Source organism: Scyliorhinus torazame, chromosome 16 (assembly GCF_047496885.1).
Source record: "Scyliorhinus torazame isolate Kashiwa2021f chromosome 16, sScyTor2.1, whole genome shotgun sequence".
Taxonomy (NCBI): Eukaryota; Metazoa; Chordata; class Chondrichthyes; order Carcharhiniformes; family Scyliorhinidae; genus Scyliorhinus; species Scyliorhinus torazame.
Genome location: NC_092722.1, coordinates 60,336,932 through 60,350,817, shown reverse-complemented (window position 1 = coordinate 60,350,817; position 13,886 = coordinate 60,336,932). Strand labels below are relative to the sequence as shown.

The window sequence follows — 13,886 nt, the reverse complement described above, 5'->3', positions numbered from 1 at the left end:
TCAGCTGTATCAGCACACCCAACAGCTATGTTTACTCAGGGGGTTTTGTGGCGTCGGAGCAATTGATTTTATAATCATGGTGATTATGTTTATGGATTCAGTTCTTTCCCGTAGTACTGAAAACACAGAACTCGTGAAGCTCCTAAACATTCCACCTCCTTTTAATATTGGATCTATAATGCTGGTCCTACCCTCCGCTAAGAGAAACATAGGAAATATGAATAGGGGTAGGCTACTCGGCCCATTGCGCTTGCTCTGCCATTCAAAGCACGGCTGATTATTTACATCTCCGCCATTTTCCACACTATTCCCATATCGGGTGATGTCATCAGTATCCAGAAACCTAGCGATCTCGGTCTTGAACAAATTCAGTGATTGAGCTTCCCCGGCCCTCTGTGCGACAGAGATTCGCCACCCATTGAGGGAAGAGATTCCCCCTCTTCGCAGTCTTAAGTCGCCTGCCCCTTATTCTGAGACTCTGTCCCCTGGTTCTATCCCCCCTCCACACCCCAGCCAGCGGAAACATCCCATCCGCATTTAACCTGTCATTCCCAGTAAGAATATCGTCTCAGATTACGACAATCTCTCAATGATGAGGTTTCTTTCCCAAAATGACAGACGACTGACGTTGCAGAACACTTTTCTAAGGCTACAAGAGATCCTCGGATCTCAAATTGCGTTGAAGAGTAAAACAACAAGAAATAAACAGAGTAAAAGATGCCACGAATGAATGCAAGAAGAATGACGTGTTACATACGGTTGGAAGGAGTGACTGAGACGGAGAATTTGACCTCCTGCATCCCATAGATGTTTTCTGCGCGGCAGATGTAATCCCCGACATCAGCTTTGCTCACACGGAGGATGCGTAGTATAGCGCCCTGAACCTAGAGCATCACCAGGGGGAAATCACAGCCTCTGTTACTTACATTCTCCTGGGCAGCTTTCAGAAGTCACAAATACACTGATAACTGCAACACATGAGGAGTGAAGGCTGACAATCGCTTGCGCTCCTCTCTGAATGAGGAATGAAAATCAGGACTTGGAAGGATGACCCAGGTTGTGCTCCCAGTTCCTCACAACCATCCAGTGACCCACGAGAGCAAATGAAGGCGTGCAGCTAGGGTATGATTTGATTCATCTGCTCCGGTGTTTACTTAGCAGATTCATATGAAATGGCACATTATGCAGAGAGTAGAAGAGCACGGATCGGTGTTAAACCAGCTAATTTCAGCCAGATTTCTGCACTGTCAAGGTGAATGTTGTACTAAATAAGAGAGCTATTCCAGTGGAAACCAGATCTGATACTTCCAATGGAGCCTCTCGATCCAGTCCCCTCTCTCAGTTTTGTTGTACCCATTTTCCATGGACACTTCAGAAGGAGGTCAGAAATCTGGCAGGAGAAATAAGGAAAAGCTGAAGGTGATTGGACATCCCGGCTGAGGGAGACTAGATGCTCAGTTTGTCAGCCAACCTGATATCAGACTGGCAGTGTAGTCACCTTATTTTCTGTCACCTTACCTCAGTTATTTGAAATGAGAGTTAGCCCGCCCAATTTGACAAGGAATGAGCCAGGGGACATTATGCATCTGTTCAGAGAGAGGGAACTGAAAGGCAGGTCAAAGGGCAGCTGTGAATGGTGAGGTTGAGCTACGATCAGAGAATGACTGTGACCAGCACAGGGATGCGGACATGCCACTTTTGGTGTGATTTTAATCTAATCTGCCCACCACTCGAACCTTAGGTCACGCACTTCGGTCCAGATAAAATTATTTCCCAGAAGGAGGAATATTGAGGGTTCCACTGCTGTCATTTACCTGATGATTGGTTGTTAGAGAGCCAGCTGCTCGGTGCCATGTGATCCTGGGTTGTGGCTGACCTGCGACCTGGCAGTGTAATTCTAGCATTTCCCCCTCTATTACAGAGAGAGGGGAGGGGTGAGTCAGCACGGTCGGTACATTTTGTGCTGTGGGAAGAGTGGAGACAAGAGTGAGGCAAATAGATCAAAAGTGGACAATACAGTTGTTGCCATTTATTGAACCCCAGATTTGTTCCTTGCCTGGATATTCCCTTCAATAGTTTGTGCTGATGTTTAAATATTTCAATTGACTGTTCATCCTCGGCCATCTAGCACAATACATTGGACAGAAACCTTTGTTTAAAGAGAATTCAAATTTTTTTCCAATGAAGTGGCAATTTAGCGTGACCAGTCCACCTATCCTGCACATCTTTTGGGTTGTGGGGGCGAGGCCCACGCAGACACGGGGAGAATGTGCAAACTCCACACGGACAGTGGCCCAGAGCCGGGATCGAACCTGGGTCCTCGGCGGCGTGAGGCAGCAGTGCTAACCACTGTGCCACAGTGCTGCCAAGAGAATTTAATTTTAACTGACCTTGTGTTGGCATTGCTCAATTGGTCTCTGGGCGCGATTCACCCAAAAGGGAACAAAGTCCCTGGCATTCGCAGTGCCGAGAAACACATGGTTATTCAACGTGACTCGCGTTGAATAAGGGGCCTGAATGGGGAACGTGCAGCCACTGCGTCACACAGCCCCATTTTGTACATTGTAGCGAGCGATCAGGACGCCATTTTTAAATGGCGCCCTGATTTCCGAGGCCCTGAAACAATCCCCTACCTCCCTGCCAGCCCAAATGCAATATGGGAGGGTTCCCGCCGCCACCCCCCAAACACCCACGTTCGGCAAGCCTGGCCTAAATGCACGGGCAAAGAAAATATCAGCTTGACAGTGCCAATTGCTGGTGCCACGAGTACCCTGGCATTGCCCATGCCAGCTGGCAGTGGGCACTTTGGGAGTGCAAGGCTGCCACCCAGGTGGCACTGCCAATGTGCCAGGCTGGCACTGCCAGCATACACATGTGGCACCAGCAGTGCAAGGGCACCACCCTGCTCATAGGGCATGAAGCTAGGGTCTCTGATTCTCTGGGAGGCCACCTGTCTGGTCCCCATTTGTGGGGACCAGTGCTGAACAGCGCTTGCCCGAGGCAAAGGGGTTGAATCCCAAAGCCTCTGGTACCTCGGGAATCTGCACATTAGAGTGAGGCTTATGCAGATTTGCTAAAAAGTAATCTTGCCCATTGTGGGCGGGAATCACATCGCAACGCCTCGCGAGATTGAGTTGAATCTTGCGAGGCGTTGTGGGCCGGGTAGGCCTCGGCAGCGGGGTCTCCTGGCTTTCAATGGCCATGCTGCGATGCAGTGAACTGTTTTTCGGGCGCAGTGTGGCCGTTGATCACGCCCTCTGTCTAGCCTCTGAACCAGAGCTGAGATTAGGAATTTGACCAGAGTAGAGCCCATAAACTCACTTGACATTTCAGTGCTGTGCTGGTGGATTGCTGCACTATCATTATTGAATAATGCTGGTCCCTTCCCTGCCGATATTCCAACAAAGTCTGACCACGAACATTAATCAGGCCTCCCTGATTGAATAATGGCATGTTGTTTGCTGCCTTCCAAACCACTGCCACCATTTAAGTTTTATTTTTGTATATCAAACCCCTTTTTGCCTTTTAAAACATTTTCATTTTGCTGCTTTCTAAAACCTCAACACATAATTCTGGGCACGATCTGGGCGCCCTTCATTTGTGGGGCAGTGCGTAGGCTAACTAACTTCATTCACCTGAGGACATCGGGGAGGAGGAGTGGGGTGGGAGGCCTGATTGAGGTTTGTGATCAGACTTTGTTGGAATATCGGCGGGGAAGGGACCAGCATTAATTTTGCTGCTTGCAAACATCTTGCTGTTCAGGGGGGTGAGTAATCTGGTGGGCTCTCAGCTCTTAAGGTGCTTCCTTATACTCTACACTTGCCTTTAGCCCTTGATGCGAAGTCATGGCTTACTTCAAAGAGTGCTCAGGATTAGCATTAATTACTGCCCTCAGTATCATGTACTTTGCTTCAAGGCCCCCTCTCACTCACTTCCTTCCAGGATTGAGAACTCATTCAAACCTTTCCTCTTCACTTGTGGCTTTGCTGTTGCCACATTCATTTTCCCAGAATATATTTAACAAACCTGTGTTTTCCCAATCTACTGGATCTCTTAACTTTTAATTGGCTCACTCATGATGAGACAGCTTTGGGACACTGCTGCTACAGTGCAAAGGTGGTGAAGGGAGTGAATGTTTGCAGATGTGGTGCCAATCAAGGGGGCTGCTTTTTCCTGGATGGTGTCGAGCTTCATGAGCGCTGTTGGAGCTGCGCTCATCCAGGCAAGTGGAAAACATTCCATCACACTCCTGAGTTGTGTCTTGGAGATGATGGACAAGCTCTGGGGAATCAGGGTGTGAGTTACTCACCACAGGATTCCTAGCATATGACCTGCTCTGGTAATCACATTCAGTTTTTGTTCAATGGTCACCCCCAGAATGTTGATTGTGGGGGGGGGGATCAGCAATGGTAATAACCATTGAATGTCACGGGGAAAGGGGAAATGACTAGATGCCTGGCACTTGTGTGCTGTGAATGTTACTTGTCAGCCCAAGCCTGAGTTCTGGCCAGGTGTTGCTACATTTGGACGTGAACTTTGCCACAATGATAATGCTCATGAATTCTTTAGGGTAGGTGTGGAAACGTTAAACATGCAAAACCCATTGACATTTTCTCTTCTAATAATATTAAGTCACCATGCTGACACCATCTTTCCATTGCAGCCTCAGCTCACAGAACTCAATCGTGTTTCCCAAAGCTGGAGATCACTGCAGTTACAGAGCACTTTTCAAAGAATAAAAGGAGTACTTTGGAACTCAAGCATTTTGAAAACTGGGCAGAAATGTTAAGCAGGTAGTTGTAAAATGCATTAAAAATGGTGCAATTAACTGCTGTGGTGCAAATAAATGCTGGAAGAATTACGTGTTACATACGGGTGGAAGGAGTGACTGAGACGGAGAATTTGACCTCCCGAGTTCCAACAATGTTTTCTGCGCGGCAGATGTAATCTCCGACATCAGCAGGACTCACACGGAGGATGCGCAGCACAGCGCCCTGAACCTAGAGCATCAGCCGGGGAAAACCACAGCCTCTGTTACTCACACTCTCCCAGGCAACTTTCAGCATTCACAAATATATAGAGCGACAGGTAACCATTCGCCATGAACACATTCGCCATAAACAGTTAATTTCCGGTCAATAAGTTGAAGAACAGATGAAGACAAACAGAAGGCAAGTGGATGATGGCCAAACTGGAAGGTGTCACTTACCTGGTGATTGGTTGTTAGAGGGCCTGCTGCCCTGTACCACGTGATCCTTGGTTCTGGCTGACCTGTGACCTGGCAGTGTAACTCCAGCATTTCTCCCTCCCTAACTGTGGTGCGCGAGGGGTGAACATTCACTGTTGGGGCAGTTCCATGTGCTGAGGGGAGAGACAAGAATAAGCATAATGTAGACAATATAGATGTTGGTATTTATTGAATCCCAGATTTGCTTCTTGCCTTGATATTCACTTCAATTGTGTATGCAAAATTTTAAATATTTCAGGTGACTTTTCACGTGTGACCATCTGATGCAGTGCATTGGGCAAAGTTCTGTGAAGAAAGTACACTTTCAACTGACCTCCTGTTAGTCTGGCTCAATCTGAATCTGCCTAGCCCCTGAACCAGGGCTGAGATTAGGAACTCTACCAGAGTAGAGCACAAAGGCCAAATTGACACTTTAGTGCTGTTTCAGTTTATTGTCATATATCAAACCCTTCTTCATGATTACTTTCCAACCAGTTGTCCCTTGTTGTGAAGTCATGGCTTTCATCAAAAAGTGGTCAGGATTAGTATTTCTTACTGCACTTAGTATCATACTTGATACTATAACTCTATGACTTTGCTACAATGTTCCCACTCACTTATGATCAGGATTGAGAACTCGTTCTAACTTTTCCTCATCACTACTGGGTTTACAGTAATCATATTCACTTTCCAGAAAATATTTTACACACCAGCTGTTCTGAGATTGGGACATTCTGAGGAGGATTTTCCGACCCCCCGCCGGGCCGGAGAATCGGCGGCGGGGGGGCGTGAATCCCGTCCTGCCGCCGGCTGCTGGATTCTCCGGTACCGGTTTTTCGGCAGGGGCAGGAATCGCGCCTCGCGGTCACGGCCCCTGACAGCGCCCCCGCCCCCGGTAATTCCCGGCCCGCAAAGGGCTGAGTAGCCGCCCGTTTTCAGTGGGTCCCGCCGGCGTAAAATGCACCAGGTCTGTACCGGCAGGACCTGGCTCTGCGGGAGGCCTGCGGAGTCCTCGGGGGGATCTGGCCCCGGGGAGGGTGTGGGGGCGCCCATGGTGGCTTGGCCCGCGATCGGGGCCCACCGATCCATGGGCGGGCCTGTGCCGTGGGGGCACTCTTTCCCTCTGCCCAGTCGGGTGTAACGGTCCGCCAGGCCAGCGCGGAGACAGAACCCCCTGCGCATGCACTGGGATCATGCCAGCGCATGCTAGCGTTCCTGCGCATTTGCCAACTCGCGCCGGCCAGCGGAGGCCCTTTGCCGCCGGCTGGCATGGCGGCAAACTCTCCGGTGGCGGCTTAGCCCCTGAAGGTGCGGAGAATTCCGCACCTTCCAGGCGGCACGACGCCGGAATGGTTCACGCCACTCCTAATCGCCGGTACGGCCCGCCCCACCGGTTAGGGGAGAATCCCGCCCTCCGTCTTGGATACCAGGCATGGTTCTTAAACATACTGGAGGATGTTAGGCAGTGGATTTCCCCAAGTTTCAGGACTAGGATCACTTCTTCTGGAGCTGTGACAAATGATAAGAACGATACCAATTAACTGCATTGTCCTTGAACTGCTGCAGTCCATGTGGCAGAGGTACACCCGCTGTGCTTTAGGGAGGCAGATCCAAGATTTTGACCCAGCGACAGTGAAGGAACAGCGATATATTTCCAAGCCAGAATGTTGAGCAACTTGGAGAGGAACTTCCAGATGGTGGTGCCCCCATGTACCTGCTGCCCTTATCCTTCTACATTGTCATAATTTTGGAAGCAATGTAGACTTAATAGCACAGTTCTAAAGAGTGTAAATGAAGAGAGAGACTTGGGGATTCACGTGCATAGATTATTTTTGAAGTTGCCAGCAGATGGGATCTCAGCTAAGCTCGTTGCTTACTGGTAGAGATTCCTTTAAGAACATTGTTAAAAGTGATATGAGGAGAGACAGAGACTGTTGTGTATTGCACTGAGAAAACTCAGCAAGCAAGTAAGTAAAGTAAAGTCGCCATAGGCCCAGATGACCACAGGCTGCTTTCCCCTTTGAGGGGGGGGGGGGGGGGGGGAGCTGGCTGGTTGATTTAACCTGCGGATCACCACACCTCAGGCAAGGGGCAAGGTTGAGAAGGCAGGGCCTTCATGAATATCCTCAGCTGGTACAGGAATTGAACCCCCTCTGCATCACAAACCAGCAGTCAAGTCAACAGCTAAACTGGCAATTGAACTAACTTTATTAACACTACAACAACCAAAAGGGCAGCAGAGAAGGCTCTGTTGCAATTTTATGCTTTGGAGATACGCAGGTATGACACACAAGCTTCTGTGAGTGCAATAGGATTTTTATTCAATGCTTTCAAATGTCTGTTCTCATGCCTCTAGCTATTTGCCTACAGTTTAGTTTCTCTTTCTCAGTTAACACACCCAGCTTAAGTAATCGCACACAGACAACAGAGACCAGACACATAATAAACAAAAACTGAACAATTGAACACTACATTCCCTTCTCGCTTCAAACAACTTAAAATGCAAAATGATACATGTCCATAAGAACAATACGTGACTAAACCAACAACAATACCTGAACATTTAACAGATCGGGTTGCTTATTTGTTTTTTGCCACAACCACAACCAAATCACATATGACGGAGTAATTTGGGTGTTAAAAAAAATTGTCTTACTCAGAAATATTGCAAACATTTCTGTCATAAAGTGTGGACCATTATTGGACACTAAAACTTCTGACAATCTAGAAATTGTAAATCACTCCTGAAAACCCCAATAGATTTGGCAGTTGAAGTATTGGGGATAGAGTCAACACTTCTCCACTTGCTGTGGCTATTGACCAAATCAAGGTTTTTTTTCCCCCTTCCACTTCAAAGAAATCGCTACGTGCTCGATCCAATGGTTTTCTTGTGTTCAGAATGGAATGAAAGGAACCTCAGGCAGATCATTTTTCATTCTGAGATGCTCTTCACAACTTTTTGCCGACTCTTCAATATCTCCATCTACCAACATTAGCTCCTTGCTCGTGTTTTGATACAGCCTATACCTGTGTGCTCTTGATGAGGTTTCGCAAATAGTCTCTCTCTAAACCTTGGTCGAATAATTGCTCTTAAATCCCAAAGGAGACGGCCTTGACCTATACTCAGTTCATTTCTACGTGTAAAATATCTCTTGCAATTTCACATCATCACACTCTTTAGGCCAGCCACCCATGACAGTGTGTTTGTGTGACAGGGGGAGTGTGCGCAGGAGAGGAGGTGTGTGTGCGTGCGTGAAAGGGTGTGTGCGTGTGTGAAAGGGTGTGTGGGTGTGCGTGAGAGGGTGTGTGTGTGCATGAGAGGGTTTGTGTGTGCAGAAGAGGGGGTAAGTGTGTGTATAGAGGGGGTGAGTGTGTGTGAGAGAGAGGGGGTGAGAGTGTGTGAGAGAGGGGGTGAGTGTGTGTGAGAGAGGGGGTGTGTGTGAGGGGTGTGTGTGTGTGAGAGAGGGAGTGAGTGTGAGAGAGGGGGTGAGAGTGTGTGAGAGAGGGGGTGAGTGTGTGTGAGAGAGGGGGTGAGTGTGTGTGAGAGAGGGGGTGAGTGTGTGTGAGAGAGGGGGTGAGTGTGTGTGAGAGAGGGTGTGTGTGTGAGGGGTGTGTGTGTGTGAGAGAGGGAGTGAGTGTGAGAGAGGGGGTGAGAGTGTGTGAGAGAGGGGGTGAGTGTGTGTGAGAGAGGGGGTGAGTGTGTGTGAGAGAGGGGGTGAGTGTGTGTGAGAGAGGGTGTGTGTGAGAGATTGTGTGTGTGTGTGAGAGGGTGTGTGAGAGAGAGACGGGGTGAGTGTGTGTGAGAGAGGGTGTGTGTGTGAGAGAGGGGGCAAGTGTGTGTGAGAGAGGGTGTGTGTGTGTGAGAGGGTGTGTGTGTGTGAAAGAGGGGGAGTGTGTGTGAGAGGGGCTGAGTGTGTGTCTGAGAGGGGGCGAGTGTGTGTGAGAGAGGGGGTGAGTGTGTCTGAGAGGGGGGTTAGAGTGTGTGAGAGAGGGGGTGAGTGTGTGTGAGAGAGGGGGTGAGTGTGTGTGAGAGAGGGGGTGAGTGTGTGTGAGAGAGGGGGGTGTGTGTGTGAGAGGGGGTGAGTGTGTGTCTGAGAGGGGGCGAGTGTGTGTGAGAATGGGAGTGAGTGTGTGTGAGAGAGGGAGTGAGTGTGTGTGAGAGAGAGGGAGTGAGTGTGCGTGAGAGTGGGTGTGTGTGTGAGAGAGAGTGTGTGTGTGTGTGTGAGAGGGGGTGAGTGTGTGTGAGAGAGGGGGTGAGTGTGTGAGAGAGGGAGTGAGAGTGTGTGAGAGAGGGGGTGAGTCTGTGTGAGAGAGGGGGTGAGTGTGTGTGAGAGAGGGGGTGAGTGTGTCTGAGAGGGGGTTAGAGTGTGTGAGAGAGGGGGTGAGTGTGTGTGAGAGAGGGGGTGAGTGTGTGCGAGAGAGGGGGTGAGTGTGTGTGAGAGAGGGTGTGTGTGTGAGAGAGGGGGCGAGTGTGTGTGAGAATAGGAGTGAGTGTGTGTGAGAGAGGGAGTGAGTGTGTGTGAGAGAGGGAGTGAGTGTGCGTGAGAGAGGGTGTGTGTGTGAGAGAGGGTGTGTGTGTGTGTGAGAGAGGGGGTGAGTGTGTGTGAGAGAGGGGGTGAGTGTGTGTGAGGGGGTGAGTGTGTCTGAGAGGGGGTTAGAGTGTGTGAGAGAGGGGGTGAGTGTGTGTGAGAAAGGGGGTGAGTGTGTGTGAGAGAGGGGGTGAGTGTGTGTGAGAGAGGGGGTGAGTGTGTGAGAGAGGGTGTGTGTGTGTGAGAGAGGGTCAGTGTGTGTGAGAGAGGGGGCGAGTGTGTGTGAGAGCGAGGGAGAGTGTGTGCATGAGAGAGGGTGTGTGTGTGAGAGAGGGAGTGTGTGTGTGAGAGAGGGAGTGTGTGTGTGAGAGAGGGTGTGTGTGAGAGAGGATGTGTGTGTGTGTGAGAGAGGGTGTGTGTGTGTGTGAGGGGGTGAGTGTGTCTGAGAGGGGGTTAGAGTGTGTGAGAGAGGGGGGGAGTGTGTGCGAGAGAGGGGGTGAGTGTGTGTGAGAGAGGGGGTGAGTGTGTGAGAGAGGGTGTGTGTGTGTGAGAGAGGGTGTGTGTGTGTGAGAGAGGGGGCGAGTGTGTGTGAGAGAGAGGGAGAGTGTGTGCATGAGAGAGGGTGTGTGTGTGAGAGAGGGAGTGTGTGTGTGAGAGAGGGTGTGTGTGTGTGAGAGGGTGTGTGTGTGAGAGGGTGTGTGTGTGTGTGAGAGGGGGTGAGTGTGTGTCTGGGAGGGGGCGAGTGTGTGTGAGAATGGGAGTGAGTGTGTGTGAGAGAGGGAGTGAGTGTGTGTGAGAGAGAGGGAGAGTGTGTGCGTGAGAGAGGGTGTGTGTGTGAGAGAGGGGGCGAGTGTGTGTAAGAGAGGGTGTGTGTGAGAGAGAGGGGGTGAGTGTGTGTGAGGGGGAGTGTGTGTGAGAGGGGGTGAGTATGTGTCTGAGAGGGGGCGAGTGTGTGTGAGAGAGGGGGTGAGTGTGTGTGAGAGAGGGGGTGAGTGTGTGAGAGAGGGTGTGTGTGTGTGAGAGAGGGTGTGTGTGTGTGAGAGGGGGCGAGTGTGTGTGAGAGAGGGTGTGTGTGTGTGGAGAGGGTGTGTGTTTGAGAGAGGGGGAGAGTGTGTGTCTGAGAGGGGGCGAGTGTGTGTGAGAATGGGAGTGAGTGAGTGTGAGAGGGAGTGAGTGTGTGAGAGAGAGAGGGAGAGTGTGTGCGTGAGAGAGGGTGTGTGTGTCAGAGAGGGTGTGTGTGTGTGAGAGGGGGTGAGTGTGTGTGAGAGAGGGTGTGAGTGTGTGAGAGAGGGAGTGAGAGTGTGTGAGAGAGGATGTGTGTGTGTGAGAGGGGGTAAGTGTGTCTGGGAGGGGGCGAGTGTGTGTGAGAATGGGAGTGAGTGTGTGTGAGAGAGGGGGTGAGTGTGTGTGAGAGTGGGTGTGTGTGTGAGAGAGGATGTGTGTGTGTGAGAGGGGGTAAGTGTGTCTGGGAGGGGGCGAGTATGTGTGAGAATGGGAGTGAGTGTGTGTGAGAGAGGGAGTGAGTGTGTGTGTGAGAGAGGGAGTGAGTGTGTGTGATAGAGGGTGTGTGTCTGAGAGGGGGCGAGTGTGTGTGAGAATGGGAGTGAGTGTGTGTGAGAGAGGGAGTGAGTGTGTGTGAGAGAGAGGGAGTGCGTGTGCGTGAGAGAGGGTGTGTGTGTGTGAGAGGGGGTAAGTGTGTGTGTGAGTGGGGTGTCTGAGAGGGGCTGAGTGTGTCTGAGGGGGGTGAGTGTGTGTGAGAAAGGGAGTGAGAATGTGTGTGAGAGAGGGAGTGAGTGTGTGTGAGAGAGGGTGTGTGTGTGTGTGAGAGAGGGGGTGAGTGTGTGTGAGAGAGGGGTTGAGTGTGTGTGAGAGAGAGGGTGAGTGTGTGTGAGAGAGGGGGTGAGTGTGTGTGAGAGTGGGGGTGAGTGTGTGAGAGAGTGGGGGTGAGTGTGTGTGAGAGAGGGTGTGTGTGTGTGTGAGAGAGAGGGTGTGTGTGTGAGAGAGGGTGTGTGTGTGTGAAGGGGTGAGAGTGTGTGAGAGGGGGTGAGAGTGTGTGAGAGAGGGGGTGAGTGTGTGTGACAGAGGGTGTGTGTGTGTGTGTGAGAGAGGGGGGGTGTGAGAGGGGGTGAGTGTGTGTCTGAGAGGGGGCGAGTGTGTGTGAGAAATGGAGTGAGAGAGGGGGAGTGAGTGTGCGTGAGAGAGGGTGTGTGCGTGAGAGAGGGTGTGTGTGAGAGAGTGTGTGTGTGTGAGAGAGGGTGAGTGTGTGTCTGAGAGGGGGTGAGTGTGTGTGAGAAAGGGAGTGAGTGTGTGTGAGAGAGGGAGTGACTGTGTGTGAGTGTGTGCGAGAGGGTAAGTGTGTGTGTGAGGGGGGTCTGAGAGAGGGGGTGATTGTGTCTGAGGGGGGTGAGTGTGTGTGAGAAAGGGAGTGAGAGTGTGTGTGAGAGAGGGAGTGAGTGTGTGTGAGAGAGGGTGTGTGTGTGTGTGAGAGAGGGGGTGTGTGTGTGAGAGAGGGGGTGAGTGTGTGTCTGAGAGGGGGCGAGTGTGTGAGAAAGGGAGTGAGTGTGTATGAGAGAGGGAGTGAGTGTGTGTGAGAGAGGGGATGTGTGTGTGAGAAACGGGGTGAGTGTGTGAGAGAGGGGGTGAGTGTGTGTGAGAGAGGGGGTGAGTGTGTGTGTGTGAGGCGTGTGTGTATGTGAGACAGTGTGTGTGTGTGTGAGAGAGGGTGTGTGTGTGCGAGAGGGGGTGAGTGTGTGTCTGAGAGGGGGCGAGTGTGTGTGAGAAAGGGAGTGAGTGTGTATGAGAGAGGGAGTGAGTGTGTGTGAGAGAGGGGATGTGTGTGAGAGACGGGGTGAGTGTGTGAGAGAGGGGGTGAGTGTGAGAGAGACGGGGTGAGTGTGAGAAAGACGGGGTGAGTGTGTGAGAGACGGGGTGAGTGTGTGAGAGAGGGGGTGAGTGTGTGAGAGAGAGGGGGTGAGTGTGTGTGTGTGAGGCGTGTGTGTATGTGAGAGAGAGGGTGTGTGTGAGGGGTTGAGAGTGTATGTGTGAGAGGGGGTGAGTGTGTTTGAGAGGGGGTGACTGTGTGTGTGTGTCAGAGGGGTGTATGTGAGTGAGCGGGTGAGTGAGTATGAGAGGGGGTGACTGCGTGTTTGAGAGGGGGTGAGTATGTCAGAGGGGTTACGTGTATATATGAGAGGGGGTGAGGGGGTATGTTAAAGAGAGGGGCGAGTATGTGTACAAAAGAGGGGTGACTGAGTGTGTGAGAGGGAGTGGTGAGAGAGATAGGGAGAGGGGAAGCGCATTCGAGAGGAAGGGGTGAGTGAGAGAGCTCTGCGTGTGTGTGTGTGTGTGTGTGTGTGTGTGTGTGTGTGTGTGAGTCCAACACAAAAATCACTTTTCCAGCATCAGGGGCGAAATTCTCCCCCAACGGCGGGATGCCCGCCGACTGGCGCCAAAGCCGGCGCCAATCAGACGGGCATCGCGCCGGCCCAAAGGTGCGGAAGGCTCCGCATCTTTGGCGGCCTAGCCCCAACATTGAGGGGCTAGGCCGACGCCGGAGGGATTTCCGCCCCGCCAGCTGGCGGAAATGGCGTTTGTTGCCCCGCCAGCTGGCGCGGAAATGCGGCGCATGCGCGGGAGCGTCAGCAGCCGCTGTCAGTTTCCCAGCGCATGCGCGGGAGCGTCAGCGGCCGCTGTCAGTTTCCCGCGCATGCGCAGTGGGGAGAGTCTCTTCCGCCTCCGCCATGGTGGAGGCCGTAGCGGAGGCGGAAGGGAAAGAGTGCCCCCACGGCACAGGCCCGCCCGCGGATCGGTGGGCCCCGATCGCGGGCCAGGCCACCGTGGGGGCACCCCCCGGGGTCAGATCGCCCCGCACCCCCCCCCCCCCCCAGGACCCCGGAGCCCGCCCACGCCGCCTGGTCCCGCCGGTAAATACCAGGTTTGATTTACGTCGGCGGGACAGGCAATTCCTGGGCGGGACTTTGGCCCATCCGGGCCGGAGAATCCAGCGGGGGGTCCCGCCAACCGGCGCGGCCGGATTCCCGCCCCCGCCCAATCTCCGGGAGCGGAGACTTCGGCGGGGGCGGGGGCGGGATTCACGGCGGCCAACAGCCATTCTCCGACCCGGCGGGGGG

The 13,886-nt window shown here is 52.3% G+C and overlaps 1 protein-coding gene across 7 annotated transcripts in view; it reads right to left on the bottom strand.

The window, feature by feature from the left end:
• Positions 1 to 13,886, bottom strand: part of hspg2 (heparan sulfate proteoglycan 2) — a 644,821-nt gene that overhangs the window by 140,336 nt on the left and 490,599 nt on the right. For all 7 annotated transcript variants that reach the window (XM_072478556.1, XM_072478557.1, XM_072478558.1 and 4 more), the window contains 4 exons: positions 5,210 to 5,361; positions 4,874 to 5,000; positions 1,815 to 1,963; positions 758 to 884 (listed from right to left, as the gene is read on the bottom strand). In XM_072478556.1, the coding sequence (XP_072334657.1) occupies positions 758 to 884; positions 1,815 to 1,963; positions 4,874 to 5,000; positions 5,210 to 5,361 (555 nt within the window). The remainder of the gene's footprint in view (positions 1 to 757; positions 885 to 1,814; positions 1,964 to 4,873; positions 5,001 to 5,209; positions 5,362 to 13,886) is intronic.